Source organism: Trematomus bernacchii, unplaced genomic scaffold, assembly GCF_902827165.1.
Source record: "Trematomus bernacchii unplaced genomic scaffold, fTreBer1.1, whole genome shotgun sequence".
NCBI classification, from domain to species: Eukaryota; Metazoa; Chordata; class Actinopteri; order Perciformes; family Nototheniidae; genus Trematomus; species Trematomus bernacchii.
In genome coordinates, this window is record NW_022987646.1 from 301,881 (window position 1) to 320,959 (window position 19,079).

At 41.8% G+C, this 19,079-nt stretch overlaps 3 protein-coding genes across 4 annotated transcripts; 2 read left to right on the forward strand and 1 right to left on the reverse strand.

Annotated features, from left to right (window-relative positions):
- The first annotated feature begins 60 nt into the window (after positions 1–60).
- On the forward strand, positions 61–6,732 carry ints10 (integrator complex subunit 10). Of its 2 annotated transcripts, XM_034134082.1 has the most exons (18): positions 61–189; positions 294–361; positions 458–561; positions 672–811; positions 896–977; positions 1,074–1,214; positions 1,354–1,528; positions 2,171–2,340; positions 2,448–2,587; positions 2,739–2,892; positions 3,155–3,237; positions 3,613–3,768; positions 4,349–4,457; positions 4,786–4,865; positions 5,025–5,187; positions 5,321–5,414; positions 5,702–5,770; positions 6,256–6,732. In XM_034134082.1, exons 1-18 carry the CDS (start codon positions 61–63, stop codon positions 6,410–6,412), a joined length of 2,214 nt encoding a protein of 737 aa, XP_033989973.1. In that variant the 3' UTR covers positions 6,413–6,732. The 2 variants fall into 2 exon arrangements, with proteins under 2 accessions (XP_033989973.1, XP_033989974.1); XM_034134083.1 differs by lacking the exon at positions 5,702–5,770.
- tlr1 (toll-like receptor 1) lies at positions 6,719–10,413 on the reverse strand. The gene is made up of 2 exons (XM_034134081.1): positions 10,156–10,413; positions 6,719–9,459 (listed from the first exon to the last, which is right to left on the reverse strand). Exon 2 carries the CDS (start codon positions 9,450–9,452, stop codon positions 7,044–7,046), a length of 2,409 nt encoding a protein of 802 aa, XP_033989972.1. The 5' UTR covers positions 9,453–9,459; positions 10,156–10,413; the 3' UTR covers positions 6,719–7,043.
- Positions 10,414–11,859: 1,446 nt separating this feature from the next.
- klb (klotho beta) lies at positions 11,860–18,177 on the forward strand. Its single transcript, XM_034134084.1, has 6 exons — positions 11,860–12,990; positions 14,058–14,571; positions 14,898–15,166; positions 15,278–15,534; positions 15,707–16,638; positions 17,406–18,177. The coding sequence occupies exons 1-6, from the start codon at positions 12,226–12,228 to the stop codon at positions 17,819–17,821; spliced, it is 3,153 nt and encodes a 1,050-aa protein (XP_033989975.1). The 5' UTR covers positions 11,860–12,225; the 3' UTR covers positions 17,822–18,177.
- The last annotated feature ends 902 nt before the right edge of the window (positions 18,178–19,079 follow it).

The following is a 19,079-nucleotide window of genomic DNA, read 5'->3' on the forward strand; positions in this document are numbered from 1 at the left end:
ACCGCCTACATTAGCTAGCAGTGTGTCTCCTTCGGTATACAAAACTAGCTGCATGTAAAAATGTCAGCTCAAAAAGACTGCGAGTTTTTGGTGAAGAGAGCCCGGGATCTGGTCTCTGATGATCCCTGTGCGGCCAAAGCCTGGCTCATCACTGCCAGGACCCTGTACCCTGCAGATTTCAACATACAGGTAACATTAGGCTGCTTATTGTCTAACCACTGCATGCATTTCGTACGTGTTTGGATCCTCTGTTGTGTTTCCAATGTTAAATTGTGTTTGACATGTTTTCACAGTATGAAATGTACATCATCGAGCGCAATGCCGAGAGGACAGCCTCTGCAGGGAGACTGCTCTATGACATGTGAGTTACAGTGTACTAGCTCTGTACAAGTGTTCATGTCCAATGTCCTTGGCTGAGTCTGAGCTAACAGTTACACATTTCCCCCCCAATCTTTAGGTTTATAAACTTCCCAGATCAGCCCATTGTTTGGAGAGAAATCAGTGTCATCACAGCTGCACTGCGCAGTGACTCCCAGGACAAACATGCCCTGTTTCTACGAGGTGAGAGACGTTTGATTCACTGTCAGGAGAGTGATAATTAAGTGTGGGAAACATTGATGGTTTTGGAAATCTGAACTATCTTTTGACACGTGTATATTTGTCTTCCCCAGGGCTTTTTGAGACGCTGCCTGGCCGTGTGCAGTGTGAGATGCTACTGAAAGCCACAGAGCAGTGTTTCAACACTTTGGAGAAGGCAGAGATGCTGCTCCTTCTTCTTAAGCGCTTTCCAGAGTCTGTGGTCCAGCACGGGGTATGTAATAAACGCATACCTTCTGTGTGTTGACAGTTTAACACTAAAACAGTCGGTGCTAAGTACATTCTGCTGTGATTTTAGGTCAGTCTAGGAGAAACCTTGTTAGAGGCGGAGGCATCAGAGAATGTGGAGACTCCCGTCAACTGCTTCAGGAAACTTTTTGGTGATTGAAACACTCACATTAAAACATGCTTTTTTATCCAAATCAATATTCTGTACATGCAATAACTTCCTATCGAATTTGTTGTTATTACTACAGTGTGCGATGTCCTTCCTTTGGTTATGAACAACATGGACATGCGGTTGCCAGCCAGCTTGATGCAGAAGTACATGCTAAAAGCAGCTGAATTTTACATCGGCTACGTGACCCGTGGACCCGCAGCTGATGTACAGATACAAGGTGAAGCTGCAAGTGGTTGATGTTGCTCTTTCCTTTTCCTTATCTCAGTGTGATACATCAAAGATTTCTTGTCCTCTATATTGTTTCTCTCTACTGCCGGCCTGATGTTTTTTTCTGCTCCTTGTGTTCTTTGTTTCAGGCTCTCAAGATGGTGGGTCTCTGAAGTCCCCCACTGTGTCCCGTGGCTCCCAGCGTTATGTGATAGACGGCCTGTCAGAAAAGTCGTCAGTGGTGGCAGAACCTTGGGAGAGGCTGTTGGATATTGTCGCTGTCGTTGGAGCACGCTGCGAGTGGCAGGGAGACAAGGGACAGAGGTAGTGTATCTGTCTGCATGTCAATCAGCCATTACTGTGTTTCATGGTTGTTTTGTATTCAGGTTGCTCTTTTGATAAACAACAAGTTATTAGTTACACCTAGCTTAAATGAATGCATTCTTTAACAACAGCTCTGCAATACATCTTACATTCATGGCCATAATATTCTGTTATTCAAAGTATCTTAGATCATTTAGATTTGTGGTCATTTTGAAGGCTGTGGTTTGAGCCTGGTGATGCTTTTAAATTTGACTTTATACTGAGAGGTGTTTCTAATATTAAGTCTACTGTAACTGATCTAAATGGATGTATTGCTGTCATCATGTAAGAAATGGAGAGGCCCACAGTTGTCAGAATAGATCTGAATAAAATGTAGTAACAAATCATTGCATATGTTTTGAACACACTCAAAAAAGAGTCAATTACACAGATCTTGATGTACACAAATGGTTTTATTTTAGAGAAGTGTTGAGTCATGGTCATTTTGAAGGCTGTGGTATTTCACTGTGTTATACTGAGAGCTGTTTATTATATTTATTCTACCAGTACTCATATAAATGGATGTATTGCTGTCATATAAGAGATGGTGCTGATGTACTCAAATGGTTTTAATTATTATTTGTTTGTGTACATTTATTCTAGGAGTTATGTGGACATGCTGCTGAGAGTGAAGGAGCTGTGTCGCTACCTGCCCAGTCTGGAAGGAGACACGAGGTCCCGATGCTGCAGTCAAGTGGTGATCTGTGCTGCTCTCGTCCTCTTCCGCAGCGCCTTCATCTATCTCTCCTCTGTACAGCCTGCACTGTTCCAGGGTCAGCCTCTCTCTTTGTTTGTTTATTTCACTCTCTCAGGAAATGCATCACTATTGTCTTATCAATGAAAGTTCTAAGGATCAAAATGATGGGTCTATCTCTGGCAGGTTTGAATGCGCTGAGCTCGGGGCCGTGGATCCTTGTAGAGGATTTCAGCTCGGTGTATAACGATCTGGAGTCAGAAAGAGGAGCTGGCAAACATGCACATAAGAAACGCAAATTGGCAGATGGGAGAGAGAAGACGATGGTGAGTACAGATCAGAAATAATGTAATCGTTTCAAGACCAGAAATACTGTTAATGTAATGTAATGTCGTATGTGACTATAGTGTGGCTGTTGTTCCTGCCTTTTTTTACTAGTTAATGTTGGACCACGTCTGTGTTTGTTTTTCATTTCAGAGCTCAGATGATGAGGAGGGGTTGGGAAAAGGTCGCGGTCGACACATTCTGGTAAACAAGACTGAGATGCCCAGCTGGTCAGAGACTCTTGAGAGTTTCCGCACAGCGAGGGAGAGCTGGGACCTTCTTCACTCCCACGACGGCCTGGAAACTGGTAAACACCTCCTCTGTTCATATGTGTTGTTGTTTCACCCACACAGACAATCAGTTCAGTTCGATCAGTTGGACACAATATCATGAATTAAAAAAACACAATTACTGCAGATGAAAACTTTTTGCTTGTTTATTTCATCGACCTGCACCATATGGTGTCAATAACCCGGATGGTTACATGATCAAACATAACAGACAGTTACACCATTTCAAAAGGAGAACATTTCATAAACAAAGTCTTGATTTTTTGTTTTTGTAACCAGAGTTCAAGAAGATCTGTGCCTCTTGGAAAACAGACAGCTGGCTGTGGTTCAGAATATTCCTCACCGACACGATCATATACCAGGCAAGAAACGGTTATGATGTATTTGCTTTCTGTTTGTGACATGACCCTTCCTGCCCTTTTGTCTGTTGTTTATATACCGTTTTTTACAATAAAGTATTTTATCAGTTTTTAATTTACTACATTTAACTTGATTTATTTGTGATAAATATTTGGAGGAGCAGCAATAAACAGTATCTATCAATACATACTGTATACCTTATTATATACAATATTTTGAAGAATGAGGCGAAAAGAGGTTATAAAACATACTGTAACACAACTGATAACGGCCAGTGACTTAAAACAGTATGTCTAAATATTAAAATGATAGCTTTTCATGTGTCTCTATGAATCGTCGTGACCCTATGATGATCATATCTGTGTGTGTGTCTCCAGGGACAGTACCGTAAAGCCCTCTCCAGTCTGCACCAGATGGCCGCAGTGCAGCAGCCTCAGCCAGGGCAGCAGAGCCCTTCAGGGCAGGGCAGTCTGGAGCACCACAGGGCTCTGATTCAGCAGGCGTCCTGCCACTACGCACTGGGAGAATACAGGGTACACACACACAAACAATTACAATATTGTATTGAGCAGTCTTTGTTGTACCTTTTGCATCATATGAAATGCATTTACAGTATGTTGTAGATTATTTTATTTTTAATATATTCTTAACATATGTTTAGAGCTATACAAAAAACATAACGCTTTAATAATCTTAACACCTATTGGCCTGCAGGTGGCGTTATACTAAAGGTCAATTGAAGAGGCTCACAGTTGCAGCAGAGCAGAGTTCAACTGTCAGATACTTTGAGATACACATGCATATATACTTTTCCATTCTGACTAACTGATATGTGATAATTTTGCCCCAAGGCTTCTACATTTGTCTCGCATGACTTTTACATGTACATTTTAAAGCTGCAAAGCTTCATTTTCAGCTGAATATGCTCACCAATAATAATTAATAAACGATTTTGCCCTTGCAAAAAGTTACATAACACAAAAACATGTCATTACAACAGGATTTTGAGGACAAATGACCTAATAAATGCAGGCAATGTATGCATTATTTAACATTAAACCCCTGCCGTGTTTAGACATGTGATGCATGTACTGTACTGTATGTGTGAATCAGCTGGCCTGTGAGAAGCTGCTTGATGTAGTTTGCGGGCTGACGCCCCCGACCCAAGAACCCACAAAGAGCCCAGAGGACTGGAGTCGAGGCAAAACCAAAACAAGAAAAGGTAAATACCTCTTGCTTTTAGTAGAGCATGTCTCAGTTAATGATTTTAACGTTTGAATGGCTTTTTGACCCTTTGTAATAAGCAAAAAAGGTGCTATTGTGTCTGCCTGTATGTTGTGACATATAGTTTTAACATGTAACTTAATATTAATACTATAAGGAAGTTATCATCGCTGCAACTTACATATTGATTTGACAAAACAGACTGTTAAAAATGTCACTTGATACTGAACTCACAGGAATAACAATATTTGTCATGTGATACAGAAATATGTTGCTATGATACATCAGAACATTGTGAGTGACTGACTTATTTTTGCGATGTCTAGGTAATGACCTGAGATTGCTTCCCTGCACCGGCAAGGCTGTGTTACCTTTCTGTTTCCAGCTGATGTTTGCCTGCTTTAAGGTATTTATCAAATAATTAAAATAATTAATGAAATGTATTTTGGTCCCCATTGTTTTTGATGGTTTCACTGGGACTGTTTGTGGCGATGTATTTCTAGACTATTAAGGCATTAAATCTTGTACAACCCATTTTCTCTTGTTTTTTATGTTGTGTATTTAGCTGCGTACCTTCACAGACAGTCGTGACGACCTGTCGCTCGGCCATGTGGTGGTGCTCCTGCAGCACGACTGGCCACAGGGAGAGATGCTGTTTTTAAAGGCAGTGGATAAGATCTGTCAGCAAGGCAGTTTCCAGTATGAGAATTTCTTCAACTACGTCACCAGTATCCTTTTTACTTGTAACTGCTCACCCAAGCCTCAGCCTGATATGAATGGATTCGCTTATAAAGACCAATTACTTTGTTTTTGTTCCCTTGTCTTGAATTGTAATTTCCATGAGCTCATGATTTCTGTCAGACATTGACATGCTGGAGGAGTTTGCTTACCTGCGTACTCCAGAAGGGGGGAGGATCCAACTCGAGCTGCTGCCCAATCAGGGAATGCTGATCAAGTAAGCACTTCTCTTTTTTTAAACGTGTCAGTTTGCATCGTGACTCTGCACACTCCCGTTCTGTTGCTGTTTAAAAGTGATATTGATTAATAATCTTGGTAGACATTGCCTGTGGGGAAAAATGTGCTTTGAACTGAAAATGCTTTAAATGGAGCGGACATTAGAAAGAGAAGGGGTTTATGATTTAAATAACCTTCTATCTAACTCCTTCATTCATTGCTGTAGAAGTTAAGACTCTTGAATGCACCCTCACTGACTAAGAGTTGTTGAATGTTGCTGTCCCTTAGGAACCCTAGTCCCGCCTTGGGGGTGGAGTTAAATACCCTCCTGCTACAAGGGGTGCAGACGATGGAAAGGTACCCCAGGCCCCATCCCCCCCCCACACCAGTCACCCTTCCTTCATTCCCAACTTCAAGGCTTGTCATCCCACAGTTTTGATTTGGGCCTGTCATTTTACATCAAGAGTTTGATTTCCTGTCCGCGTTTCTTTTATTTGAGCCATTGCTCGTCTTTCTGTGGTCATCGTTGTTGTTTTTGTTGTTTTTGTTGTTTTTGTTGTTGTTATTTGAGAATGATGTTGGTCTTGTTGTGAAATCAATTTAGTTTTTTTACCTTTTCATAACACTTGATCTCATTTCATTTGTGAACCTGTTTTATATGTTGTTTCTTTATGATGATGAATTTGTTGTGTAATCTTGATTGGCTGTATGATGTTTGTATGAAAAGGTTTTTTCATGATTTTGTCTTTACGGCATAGATCTCGGCCTCAAATCATCTCATAATAGTACATCTCTTGACCATATGTATGTTTGTGATTATTGTTTTACCCTTTTTTCTGCAGACACCACACAGTGACTCGTGGAATCACCAAAGGAGTGAAGGAAGATTTCCGTCTGGCTATGGAGAGGCAGGTGTCGCGATGTGGAGAAAACCTGTTCAGTGTGCTTCATCGTTTCTGCATCAATGAGAAAATCATGATCATTCAGTCTCTTCCTTGAAACCTCGCCTGTGACTTTTCTCACCTTTTCATACTTTTGATCCCAGGACCAGTGTTAATGCAGCTGGACTGATTTTCTGTCCCTCTTTTCATTATCGTCCATCACTGAACTGAATAAGGCCTCCTTGCCTTAAAAATGGATCTCTCTTTTCAGAGAGTTGGAGATAATGTTGTTTTTCTGAATATACATCGCTCATGCAGATTTAGTAAGACTGTAGTTGTTTCTCAACATGTGCTCAACCACATTCGAAATTGGTTAAATCCTATTGTAACATTTTGTGGGAGTTGAAATTGACAAAAGAATGAAGTTCATTTTTGATATTCTTGTGTAAAGTTTATTGTTTTTGTTACAAACTTGAAGTGTTAGTTTATATAAACATTTTCATTAAATGTCCACTAAAGCAGTTGCCTTTATGATTTATTCAATGCAAGCTTACAAGATGTTAGTTTATCTTTAGTCTATTGTACAAGGTTAAAAATGAGAACCTCTGGAAAATAATGCTAATGCAGAAAAGAAAGAAGAATAGGAAGTATACACACTCCAGAGTGCCCACATTTGTTTTAATCTTACTATGTTCCCTTTATTCAATTGTCCCGTATGTCCCATTTGAACTTCCTCTTACCACTTCCTTTTACTCTTCCTCATGAGTCACTGGTGCATTTGGCAGGTCTGCCTGTAGGGCAGCTCTGAGATTAGCCCAGAACAGCCTGTGCTTGGCCCTCTCCTGGGGCCACTCCAGGTATGTGTGCCGGCCCATCATGGACTTCAGCTGGTTGTACTTGGATGGTATCAGGTATTGAGGTAGAGGCTCCAGCAGCACCAGCACAACGCTATCCGGTCCCCAAGCAAGGCGTTGGTGGCTGGCAAAGTACAGCTCATAGTGGCACCACTCACTTTTGACGAAGTTAGCAGAGAGCACAAAAACGGAGCGTCGGCTTTTCTCCAAACATGCGATGATGTTCTCAATAATTGTCTTTCCGGGTACAAAGGATTTTTCATGATGGCAGATCTGGAGACCACCTGCTGGGCCTTCAAGGTTGGGGAGAAGGGAGTTCTGAACCCAGTCTGCGTCGTGCTGGCTGTAAGACACAAAAGCATGAAACTCAACACCCAACAGATCTTCAGGGCGAACCTGACGCATTCTGGCACGATGTTTGGCTCTGGTCCACTGCCAGATCATACCCATATACCAGGGAACATCCAAATGATGGCACAGGGTCACAATTGCAATCATCACAATAACTGCTGGGCCCAAGATGGCTGCAGCTAGAAGGCCCACATTACAGGAGACTTCTGGGATTGAGATGTCTTTCAAGGAGAAGCCTCTAACGGCCTCTGGGTAGGTGCAGTAATATCCTTTAGGCCAGCTCAACAATTGAATTCCTGTGTGACTTCTCCTTTTAGACTTGATGCCAAGACTTATGAAACTTCTCAGTGCGCAGGTGCAGGTGAAGGGGTTGTGACCGACGTCCAGGGTTTTCAGTTCGGGGCAGCTTTCCAGCTTGTTCACAGATGGTGCATGGAGGGAATTAGACTTGAGCAGAAGCTCACTCAGTAGGGGGAATCCCGTGCATACTGGCAGGTCCCGCAGCCTATTTGAATTTAGATTCAGAGATGAAAGGTTTCCCAGTTTCAAGATGGATGATGGTATCACAGAAACCTGGTTGTTTTGAAGGTCCAGGTTCTCTGTTGCTTTTGGTAGACATTTAAAAACGGAACCGGTCAGACCATTGGAAGACAGAGTCATATTTGTGATGTTGGGTGGCCAGAAGCATTCTAGGAGGCCGTCATAAACCAAAGAGTTGAGGCTGAGGTCCAGATGTTGCAAAGACTTCATATATTGCACACGTTTGCTGAGCATCTGAAGGCTCCTGAGATTGTTGCCAACCAGATTCAACTTCCTCACGTTATCCAGTTTCTCACATTCAAGAATTTCTTCACCCTCCACTCTGGAGAAGATGGAGTTGGATAGAGCACAATTGGAGAAGTCCAACTGGCGGATAGGACTGTGCGACTTTGGGCACGTCATGTGTATGATTGGCATCTCAACCATTGCTAAACTCTCCACCGGCATGTTGATAAAGAAGTTGTACACAGCCTCCTGAGAAAAGAAGAAGCCTTTCACCACTGCCTCTCTGGCTGTAAAGGACTTCATCTTTGACGTCTGGGTTACATTTGTCTCTTCAGAAGGCATTTTGTACATGGTCACATCAGAGATCCTCAAGTGGGTAATAGATGTATGCAGAAGGATATTCACACTGTCAGTGAAGTCTTCCCAGCTGATATATATGTTGGTGAGATACAGGTGAGATGTGAGGGTTTCTACTCTCTTGATCAGCTGCTCACTCAGGTCTTTCATGCCACTTCTCAAATTCATCAACTCCACTTCAGCGAAGAGTGACAGAGCATCAGCAACCAGATCATGGTCTAATATTCGAGAACCAGTGAGGGCTATCTGAAGCCTTTGAGCCTGAACATCGATCAGACTGCCTGCTGTATAACTCCAGGGTTTATTCTCCAGGGATAGAGTGAGTGTACGCAGTTTCACTTTAGCAATATTCTTGAAATCACCCATACTGATGTTTTGGGGTCCAAGTGCCAATGTCTCCAGTTTGACCAATGAACTGAACTCACTCCCAAGGGTCATTGTAAGAAACTTGTTGAAGGCCAGATTGAGTGCCAGAAGGTTCTCTGTGTGGAGCAGGTACTGCTGGCCCGACAGGTTCCTCAGCCCGTTGTGTGACAGGTCCAGATCCTTCAGGAGTGGCGTGTCGAGGAACGTCTCTTCATCGATGTCCTTCAAACTATTCCAGGAAACGTTGAGGAATCTGAGGAGAGGGGTGTTTTTGAAGTCTCCTCCGTGAAGTAGCTGTATGTGGTTGCATGAGAGGTCTATAGACTCAGCTTTCCGTGGCAGGTCTCTTGGGACAGAGGAGAGGTTTTTGGATGAGAGGTCTACGCTGCTGTCAGGGAATGAAGAACTCCCCTGGAGTCCCATCAACATGGCTGCCGCCCAGAGAGCAGCAGTCACAGGTGTCATTGTTTGTCTGGATGAAAGAAAGGGGAAACAAAGTAAGTAGGACACTTTGTTGACAATTGATTAGGTACACCTGTCTAATAAAAAAGTTCTGCTATAAAAATGATGACGGTGATTTTGTTGTTGAAACAGCTCAAGAAAAAGTTGATTAATCTTCATAATCCTTGTATAGAAAGTTGTTTTCTATTGCTGTTAAACTGTATTGCAATATACAGGTAGGATTTGTTTTATTTGGCCTATCCTCATAGATATGAATGGGGTGAACTAAATAATAGGAACAAATAGTAAAGGAATAAATAGTGGATGTCATTCTGTAACTTTCATGAGGATGTAATTTAACTGCATTTGACATCAAAATGGGAAGTAGTTGTTTGAAAATATATTACCTTCAATCATGCACAACACATTTAAATACAAATAGCAATTTCTTTAAATCTCTAGTCATCATTTAAATACTGAATTGAACAAATCCATTAGAGTTCAATAGATAGATCTAATGATTATGTTTCTCGAGCTTTGTTTTATACTTTTAGAAGCTCTCCATTGCTTCTGTATATGTGTTGACTTGTGTAACCTAATTATTATTTTCGGCAAAAGTGGCATTTTAATCCAAACAGACCCTGTTTATTAATCCATTTGTTAAATAGGCTAACACCATACAACAACATCCAACAACGTCAGAGTACATTGATAAGAGTGCACTAACCTGTACTGAGATCAGATGGATTGTTTCAGCAGAAGCACCGCAGCTTAATGTGATGATGAGTTGACTTTTAATTGCTTGATAAGCAGTGCATCATAATTGAACACATTGCCAGTTGACAATCTGATCAAACAGCTGAAGATTTCTGTCCTTAGTCTATAAATCTATAAAAAAATATCTCGTTGCAGAGTTAAAATGGAAGCTGCTTCTGATTTCTCATTTTTATTTGACACAACCTGCTCGTGTTGCAGTAAATAATGACTGAGAGGTATCAGACATGGAAATGAAAGCAACTGTCAGACCAATTATGTGTTTTCTCTCATCTACATCCTCTTTTCACTTCCCTTTTTATTTACTGTAAAGAGCTTTATACGTTGGGAAACCACTTTATATGTAACAAATCAGACATGCTGGGATATTATGTCAATATGGGAAGTGAAATTATTTTAGTCCTTTATTCTGATTTAGTAATGATTAACTTTCTTTTTCTTATACAATCTTATAAAAGCCATTTGGTTTTGCTCCTTTACAGATAAAACACGGGCTCTGACACTCAACGTTGTTAATGTAGCACCAACATGCAGCCCATTGTAGAAAGATTAAAACAAAACGGACAGAAAATAGTAGAATTTTGCAAGATTGAGAATTACAATAGTAAAACAATTTATTTGGAAAAATAAATAATTCAGCCAACACAGATAACATTTTTTGAAAGAGCAATAATTAAAAAACGACTTTAACATTACTTCAATTTAAAATGTTAAAAAGCAGGCCTCTTATTTCCTCTTAAATTAAAGAGACAGCTTACCACAATCATACTATACTTCAAACTATTAACAATTGTCTTTAATGTGTATATCTGTAATATGTCCTGCTGTGAATGGTTGTTGCATGACTTTGAAATTCCCCTCAGTGTTCTTGGGCGTCTTTTCTTTAGTATCGCAGCGAGCACACTGAGGTCAGCCGTGGTAAATGACCATTTCAACTCAATTAACTTTTCCCACTAATGCCTTGAAGCAACGTGTATCCTGGGCAACTACACTGTTTACTCTGCACACATTACCTTTAATGAAGAAGGATGAGGAAGGGGCTTTTCGTGTTATTGTGATTTGGAGGCTTTATTAAGGACACACCTGTGTACAGACAGATGGGACAGTCACACAAACACACACTTCCCAGCAGTGTTTGTACTCTGGCAGCGGTGTTGTTTCCTTTGGTCAGTGACTGTTGCTCATACAGCAAGTGGAGCTAAATTGAATAAGGCCATATGAGCTGATGCCACTGTTCTCCTCTGGCATAGCTTGATCAAATCTTGGAAGTTCAATATGGGGGTGCTTAGCAGCTTCTGGCCATAAGCCGAAAGACAACGGCTGGTTTGTTTGTTTTCAGTTCCAGGCTGCATCATCCTTCCTGTTTCTTTGATAAATGTCACTGATTGAAATCCATTAACTCAAATGGGAAATGTGTTTCAGCACTCAAAGCCTTAGTTAAAGAGGTCAAAACAATCTGTATGCTTACTGGAAACATGAGACTGCAATGTGAACTGCTTCTTAGTTATGGAGCTAGGATCAGAGTGCAAGCTAATTATTGACATTTGTTTTCTTACAGCAATCAACAGCGTGTTAAGAGCTGTGTGTGTAGATGTGTGCCCTCAGGAAAAACTCAGTCTTGTGTTGGAAGTGTTAGGTCTCTCTTTTTAAATGCATTTTCTGTATTCGATGTGTACCGTTTTTGGGATTAGAAGTGAAAAGACTTCACCGTTAGTTAACACGAGCATGTGTGTGGATATGAGTCAACCTTTGATTATTGTGTGGACATGATGTGGTAGGGAGGGGCTGAGTGGGAGCACAAGTACACCGAGGGAGAGATAAGGAAGTCTGAGCAGGTTGTCAGATGGATAATGCCGCACCACGAAGTTTCAGATGTTACTCTCTCCTGGCTGTGATCAGTCTCCTCGCTCCTCCACCATTATGGCTCTCTTGTCTTTCTCAAGAGGATTTATGATACTGAACAGAGTCATTTTTCTGACTGAGAGCAGCACCTTCCTTCAAGGGGATTTCTGAGTCCTTCAATATGCTGAACCATCCTTCTCCTCCCACACGACAGTGCCTCTTACTCTCCCTTCTGTTGCTAGTGTGTGCCTGCAACAAGGCCACCTGTTTTCTTGGGGAGGGCAAGGAGATTTGGAAGCAGCCCAACCCGGACCACTTCATCAAAAATCAGTCTTTCCTTTATGACACCTTCCCTTCAGGATTCCTCTGGGGTTCGGGGACGTCTGCCTTCCAGACAGAAGGAGCCTGGGATCAGGAGGGGAAAGGCCCATCCATCTGGGATCATTACACCCACTCCACTGTCAGAAATAAGGTGTCAACAGAGACCGCCGATGTGGCTAGTGACAGCTACGCTCGCTGGGAAGAAGATGTAGAGGCGCTGGAGTATTTAGGTGTCAGATCATACTCCTTCTCTCTCTCCTGGCCCAGACTCTTTCCTGATGGGAATGCCACAGGTCGGCCCAACCGAGCTGCTGTGGAGCACTACAGCCGTCTCATAGAGAGGCTTCTGGAGAAGAAAATTGAGCCCATCATCACCCTTTACCACTGGGACCTGCCACAAGTCCTGCAGGAGCTCTATGGGGGCTGGAAAAATGACACCATGGTGGGACTGTTTGAGCAGTATGCTGCCTTTTGTTTCCATGCATTTGGGAGCCGCGTCAGGTACTGGCTCACAATGCATAACCCATACCTGGTGGCTGTGCAGGGGTACGGAACAGGCGTGCACGCTCCTGGAGAAACAGGCGGACCTGCTGGATCTCTCATGGTGGCCCACAATCTGATCAGGGTAAGTCAGACAGGGTTAATTGACCTATTGTGAGCTTGTATATGAATATACTCTGTACTCATTCCCATGATATCAACTGATATACACTTTGAGCCTCTGCAGCAGCTTTATCAGTTTATGATGGTCAAGGAATGTTTGCATCCTGAACAAACAAGATTGTGACGCTGTCTTTGTGCTCTTTTGTTTAAACAAATTCAACAATTTATAACTGAATGATGTGGGATTTATTGCACATAACATATAACTGGTGGAGCAAAGTGCAAAGCCATGATAATCACTTTTTTAAGGTATCCAATTCTGGCCAAAATCCCTGGATTGGATATCAGGGCTAAAAATAAATGTATAATTCGATAAGATTCATAGCATAACTATCTTTCAAAAGATTGAAAAGGTTTAATGTCATTTAATAAACACAACAACGTTGAAGTTATGTAATGATATGACCAGTTATATTTAATGTTGACAGGTTTGGTTTAAAATAAATTGAAGTCAAAGTCCATCACATCACATCAGCACTTCTGAGCTGTAGCGAAACACTGTGTGACAGGAAGTCATGGAGATATGCTTCATTAATAATCACTCACGCTTATGCAGACTAGCACAGATGGTGGGGGAACAGTGAGAAACACGCAGATAGCATGAGCAAATCCCTTTTAGTTGTTGCTTATTTTTCTCTTAGTTAACACGACATCTCAAGAAACTATATAACACCTAGAAATGTACCTGAAATTAGCCCAAACCAAGCCAGAGTAACAAGGCATTATTTTCTGATCAACTACTACTACATTTATAGTGTTGAATTAATAAGATGTATTTTTATTAAAATGTTCTCTCAATGAAATAACAAATTCAGGTGTGAGGTTAGCTGCTCTGTGAGTGTTTGCAGTGTTTTAATAGCTAGTCAGCAAACTGAAGCTCAATAAAGTCAGTCCTCAATAATCATTTGTGCTTGTGTTTTTTGTGTTGTAGAATAGGAACATGTTTTCTGTGGAAAAAGGCTTATTGTGACTATGTTGACTACGTCACAGTATAGATAACAATAACAACGTGACTGCTGTGTTTTGCAGGCACACGCAAAAGCATGGCACACCTACAACACCCACTTCCGTCCGGCTCAGAAGGGTAAGGTATCCATCGTTTTGGGATCCCACTGGGTGGAGCCTCAAAGAGGCGCAGCCACAGCTGCCAATGTTGAGCTCTGCCAACAGTCAATGGAGGCTGTACTCGGCTGGTTTGCCAACCCCATCTTCAGCGATGGGGACTACCCACTCTCTTTAAAAATCAAGTATGGGGCCCTCTTGCCCACATTCTCCCCTGAGGAGAAGCTCTGGGTGCAGGGAACAGCCGACTTCTTTGCTCTGTCCTTCGGGCCAAACAACCTCCGTCTGGGCCGGAGCCTGGTCCAGTACGGGCAAACTGTGACCCCGGACCTGAAGCGCATTCTGGGCTGGATACAGCTGGAGTATGGGGACCCGGCAGTGCTGGTGACAGAGGGAGGCTGGTTCACTGAAGCCAGTGTGGGAAAGGAGGACACAGTGGCCATTTACCTGACCAAGAGGTTTATCAACCAGGTCCTGCAGGGTAAGAGAAGAAAAGAAGGACATAATAAAAAACAATGTAATGAAGCTGATGATCATGAACTAACCAACATATTATTAATAAACAACATGCTTTCAGATTTACAGAATTGGTGGACATAAAGTAAAACATTATTGCTTTTAACAAAAATAAAACTTGGGTATGAACACTAGTGTGTATATCAATGTTTGTGTTAGTTATTTTGGCTAAAATAGTAATTAAATGTTTTTTTCAAATCATTTTTTAAATGTGTATTTGAGTTGTAAAGGTTGACAAAATATACATTCAACTTAACTAAGTCAGCAAAACAAATTATCTTTCTTTTGCAGCCATCAAGTTTGATGCTGTGCAGGTGATTGGCTACTCCGCCTGGTCGCTGGTGGATGGATTTGAGTGGAATTATGGCTTCAGTGTTAGGCGAGGTCTTTTCTACATCGACTTCAGCCAATCAAACCGACCCAGGACTCCCAAGACCTCGGCTCAGTACTACAGGCGTGTCATCGCTGACAATGGTTTCCCCATTGAAGAAACCTCCAGCGATATCAAAGGCCGTTTCCCCTGCGAATTCCACTGGGGTATTGCTGACTCCACTTTACAGGTAAGAAGAGAGAGAATCTGAACAGACAATACAGTGTTTTTTCTGCAAATGAAATGCTTATAAAATGCTACATTTACCCGTCATTCTTTTCTGTCGTTACTGTTTCTGTAGGTCCTCTCCTACCCTTTCTCACCACAGTTCACCGACCCCCAATTGTACACCTGGAACGTGACAGGGGACGGATCCCTGCGTCCTGTCCCGGGGATAAAGATGCCCACCAGGCGGGCCCAGTGCACTGACTACTTGGCTATTCGGGGTCATCTCCGCCTGTTTGCATCCACCGGGGCATCTCACTACCGCTTTGCTCTAAACTGGTCTCTGCTCTTACCCCAGGGAGACCTCTCTAATGTGAACCCTCAAGCTCTGAGGTAGAAACACAAATATGGGCAGTTTTCCAAAATACAGCAACACAAGGCATTTCAGTTAAAAATTGTACAGCATAGATTTTAGCCAGATTCAGATACATGTTAAGATGACATTTGACATTTCTTTCTACGCACAGTAACAGCTGATTCTATAATCCTGTTCTTCATCTTCAAGGTACTACCGCTGTGTCTTGACCGAGCTCAAGAAGCTGAACCTGAAGCCTGTCGTGATTCTCTACTACCCCACACACAGAGCTCCAAACCTGGGTATTCCTGGGCCGCTGCATGCCTCTGGTGGTTGGTTAAACTACAGCACAGTGGAGGCCTTTGAAAAATACGCAGGACTGTGCTACCAGCAGCTAGGGCCCTGGGTTACCTACTGGATCACCATCAACGAGCCAAACAGACTGGTAGATTTTTATTTCAGTGAGAAAGAGAAGCATCAGGCAGCTCATAACCTTCTTCTGGCTCATGCAAAAGCTTGGCGGCTGTATGAGAGGGAACACTTTAGTCAACATGGAGCTCTGGTATCACTTGCATTGCACGCCGACTGGGCCAAACCTGCGAACCCCTTCCTGGACTCACACACAGCCGCAGCTCAGAGATTCCTTTTGTTTGAACTTGGTCGCTTTTTAGACCCGTTGCTTGGGACTAGCCATGAGGAGAAGCATAGCAAGGGGGACTACCCACAAGAAATGAAGGAATACCTGGAGGAGAGAGCTCGAGTAATGGGCCTCCCCAGATCCTCTCTTCCAAGCTTTACTGAGGCTGAGAAGGAGGAGCTGAGAGGGTCATTGAGTTTTATCGCACTGAACCATTTTACCACCCGTTTGGTTTCTCCATATCCCCACACACAAGGCAAGTCTCAGCAGAAAGAACCCCCTGATCATGGCTGTCTCACCCTAACTGATCCCACCTGGCCGTCCTCCAGTCTGGGGCAGGCTGTTGTACCCTGGGGTCTGCGGAAGCTCCTGAACTGGGTGAGCCAGAGATATGGAGGGGCTCTGCCCATCATCGTCACAGCCACAGGGGTCGATGACCAGGCTCCTGTGGAGGACAGACTCAGGCAACACTTTCTCAGGAGTTACCTGCAGGAGGCCTTAAAAGGTGGGGCATGCATTTAAGATCTTCCATCAGTAGTGTTCCTCTTTGATCCAGAATGTTTAGCGTAAACAAAATTGACCTCCGGTGAATTCAGGATGTTGCGATAGAGGCAAATATCCACAGGCAATATAGATTTTATGACCACATTGCTCCCTACTATAAAAGCAGGATTAATGAGAAAACATGAAGATCATAAAAAGAGGGAGGAGGGGAGAGAAACACATTATAGGCGACAGTGTTGATCAGTGTTGTGTTCGCACTGTGCCCTTTATGGCCTTTTATGGCTGACATGTTTTGCACACAGAGGTGGACGAAATACTCAGATCTTTTAAAGTTCACCGTGTGGAAATACTGAGTTACAAGTTAAGCATTACAAATGTACTCTAAGCTGAAGTACAAAAGTATTATCATCAAATCATCCTGCACATACAGTAGGCCCATTTCAGAAAAATATATCTAATCTTTCTTTATCATAATCATCTTAGGCTTTCAGTTGTTTATTACGGTAGGTTCTGAATTTCACCATAGGGTCAAATCATATAATAACACATGATCATTTATTTGTTGTTATTAATCTGAATCTTCTACGTAAGTAAAGTTTTAATAAAAGTGCCTTTACGTTGTACTAATGTCAAGCACCTAAGTGGTTGTATTAAGTAACACTAAAATAAAGTAATTTGGGTTATTATATATAGCTCCAAGAGGAAGAACAGTTGGACATTTGATGAGGGTTTCTAATCTACCTTTTCTCTGTTATTATTTGTCTCCAGCTCGCCAATTAGACAAAGTCAATCTTCAGGGCTTCTACGTTTGGAAACTGCAAGATGGACATGCCCCACAGTTTGGCCTCTTTACCTCAACCCACCACAAATCCAAGGCCAAAGCCTCCATCGCTGTGTACAACAACATCATCACTCGTGGCGGTTTCCCTGAGGATGACACCATGAAGACCTGCAGGCTAAGCGAGCTGCATGAACCTTGCTCAGTTTGTGGATGGATGTTCAAGAACAAAGCGATATTGGTCTTTGGAGGTTGCATCTCAATAACAGCTGTAATGTTGGCAACACTGGTCATCTTTGTAATCTACACTAAAAGAAACCAGACACAAGGCAGGAGGAGAGGGGTGAAAAGGAGGAGAAAAATAGAAGGAGTCCCTGTATGCTTGTGTCCACCACTGAAGTGCTAACTGTAGACACATTGGTTCTCTAATGTGTAGCAGACGAAATGTGTGCGGCTCATTGACAGAGAAGAAAAATGATAATGTATCAATTATTTATGTGTTTGTGACAAATGTGTGATCAGTTTACCGACAAATACTGTCAAATACAGGGTTAACATGGAGGAAAATTGGGAAAAGCTTGATTTGTTTTGTATGTTAAATTAGTTAAATGTAATCAATGCAAAAGACTCTTCAGAAATCAGAAACAGGTTTATTGCCAAGTATGTTAACACATACGAGGAATTTGTCTTGGTGGGTACATTGTGCGTACATAAACACAGTTAAAGAATATCAAAATAATAAAATAAAAACAATTGAAACTATTATATGCTAAGATATAGAACATTATTTAAAGGAAATCTGGATATACAAAAAAAAACGACTGCAAAGTAAACAACTCTTATTGGCTCACATCTTTTATGGTTATCTTTAAAGGGGAAGCACATGCTTTACCTAATAAATGACCTTACATATGGGACCTCCATTATGTAAAAAACATATTTGAATGACATGATTCAAGTATTGTTTTGGAGTCAGTGATGATTATATTGTGTAGATCAAACTAGAATGGGCTCGAACCATTTATACATTACATAGGTTTAGCAAAATGAATTGTGGATTGTACAAATCTTTGTAGGACCAAGTTTTAAAAAAGATTTACAAGTGGTATCCACTTTATTCAAACACCACGCATGATGTTTACTGTGTGAAGCAGACTGTGTAACTCTCCACAGGACAATGAGGCCCCCTAGTGTCACAGTTTGTAGCGCTGACTGAAACATAGGTCTGTCCTGTGTTAAATATGGGTAAAATAAAAAAAGGTCAGGAGTATTTTCATGGATTTTTTTCCAACAAAACGGATCTAGTGGTGACTATGCACCAGTGGATCAGTCTACATTAAAGTAGGAGGCAGCTACACATGTAAGAACCTACAGTACATCTCAATTAACTTGAACCAGTAGCCTTAATCTTTTTTCCTCAATTTTTGACTAAACGTTAATGAACACAGTATAATAATTGAATGCAATCTGTGAGTCATTATGTTAAACCTTCTTTACCGGTTTGTTCTTTTATTTCGCATTGAAAGGTGATCTTAAATGTCATTGTTTTTCCGAAATATATCATCCCTATAATCATCTATGGTTTTAAATATTTAAATAATTATAGTTTTGAAATGTTAGCTGTAATAATTTACAAGCAATCAGCACCATCCTTTTAATTAATA

Coding starts and splice junctions, on each gene's coding strand:
- tlr1 (XM_034134081.1), bottom strand. CDS start 9,452: ATGACACCTGTGACTGCTGCTCTCTGGGCGGCAGCCATGTTGATGGGA.
- klb (XM_034134084.1), top strand. CDS start 12,226: ATGCTGAACCATCCTTCTCCTCCCACACGACAGTGCCTCTTACTCTCC. Junction 12,991..14,057: donor TGGCCCACAATCTGATCAGG/GTAAGTCAGACA, acceptor TGTGTTTTGCAG/GCACACGCAAAAGCATGGCA. Junction 14,572..14,897: donor TATCAACCAGGTCCTGCAGG/GTAAGAGAAGAA, acceptor TTTCTTTTGCAG/CCATCAAGTTTGATGCTGTG.
- ints10 (XM_034134082.1), top strand. CDS start 61: ATGTCAGCTCAAAAAGACTGCGAGTTTTTGGTGAAGAGAGCCCGGGAT. Junction 3,769..4,348: donor ACGCACTGGGAGAATACAGG/GTACACACACAC, acceptor TGTGTGAATCAG/CTGGCCTGTGAGAAGCTGCT. Junction 5,771..6,255: donor GGGGTGCAGACGATGGAAAG/GTACCCCAGGCC, acceptor TTTTTTCTGCAG/ACACCACACAGTGACTCGTG.